The following is a 1,256-nucleotide window of genomic DNA, read 5'->3' on the forward strand; positions in this document are numbered from 1 at the left end:
TTTATGTCACATTATAACATCCATACAAACATATATATTATTATATATCATTATAATAATTTCAATAACACAATACTATATCTTCTTGTTTTGTTTGCAAGATGTTGATTGTGAAAGTTGTTCATTTGGTGGTTGACTCTGTGCTGTATGGTGTCTCGTTGACTGATGTGGTAGTTTATTACGTGTTATAATTTTCATTTTTTGCATTTCTACAGTGTACTGTTGTTCATTTATGTCTTTAAATTAGTGTTTCTTATTTTTTGTCTGTTTGTCATTTAAATTATCTGTGTCTATGCATACTAATTTACTCTTTATATATTAATCATTTTCTATACCATATACACTTTACACAACTCATACATTTCTTATCTTTCATCCATTTTTTTTCTCCCATATAATCAATTCTTCTCTATAGCCTTCAGATCATATCCTACACACGTTCCACTCTCCTTGACCATGCCACCATATCACATTGCAATTCTCATTAATATCCCTTTGCTTTGCTGTGTCTTCTCCATGACTATCTCCATATGCCTTCTATCTGAAGCTTCTTTGTGTTTCTAACACATCCATGATTTTAGACATGTTGCATCACTATGTAAGTGTCCTGATCTGGGTTTATTCTGCTACCATGTGCTGTATTGTATGTGTTTCTTTTCCCTTCTTTCAAAGTTGTTGTACATTTCTAGCTTTTACTCTCATTTCTTGTTTTGCGTTTGACTAGTACTTCTATTACATTTCAATGTTGCTTCTGCATTGTCACCGACATACCCCATCCCTCCACACTCCTACACCACCAACCTTAAATGTAAACAATAACATCACAAGTACAACACACATCATCCTATCTTTCACAATGCCCTATGTCTCCAACAAACTTACATTAATATTTTCTTTTGCTCTTTCAGTGTCCAGACACTCATGTCCTTGAGCGTTCTACAAAACTTCTTCCTGTGCCACATTCTTGATTTGCCTCAGCACTGTCTGACATTCCTGGATGTCAATTTTCTTGTTCTTATTTGCTTATGAAACTCCAATGATTCATATTTTATTCTTCACCTTTTTCTTCTTAATTTTTTTCTTACTATATTTCCCTATCTTTTACTCATTTCTTGTCTTGTGATAATGCAACTCCGAATGTACTGTAATTGGTAAGTTCTTCATTGTAACATGATCATCAATGACGAAGGTCTCTCATCCAGCCATCCGTATAAGATGCAAATTCCAGGTATTGTTATTGCATTTGAGTAATTTGA

The 1,256-nt window shown here is 33.4% G+C and overlaps 1 protein-coding gene across 1 annotated transcript in view; it reads left to right on the forward strand.

Moving 5' to 3' along the window:
• Positions 1-1,256, forward strand: part of LOC119588163 (2-oxoglutarate dehydrogenase, mitochondrial-like) — a gene marked incomplete at its 5' end in the record, with an annotated part of 33,733 nt that overhangs the window by 28,429 nt on the left and 4,048 nt on the right. Inside the window, 3 exon segments of the mRNA XM_037936867.1 lie at positions 102-170; positions 548-633; positions 909-999. Of these exon segments, the coding sequence (XP_037792795.1) occupies positions 102-170; positions 548-633; positions 909-999 (246 nt within the window).

The sequence above is a fragment of the Penaeus monodon genome, chromosome 23 (assembly GCF_015228065.2).
Source record: "Penaeus monodon isolate SGIC_2016 chromosome 23, NSTDA_Pmon_1, whole genome shotgun sequence".
NCBI classification, from domain to species: Eukaryota; Metazoa; Arthropoda; class Malacostraca; order Decapoda; family Penaeidae; genus Penaeus; species Penaeus monodon.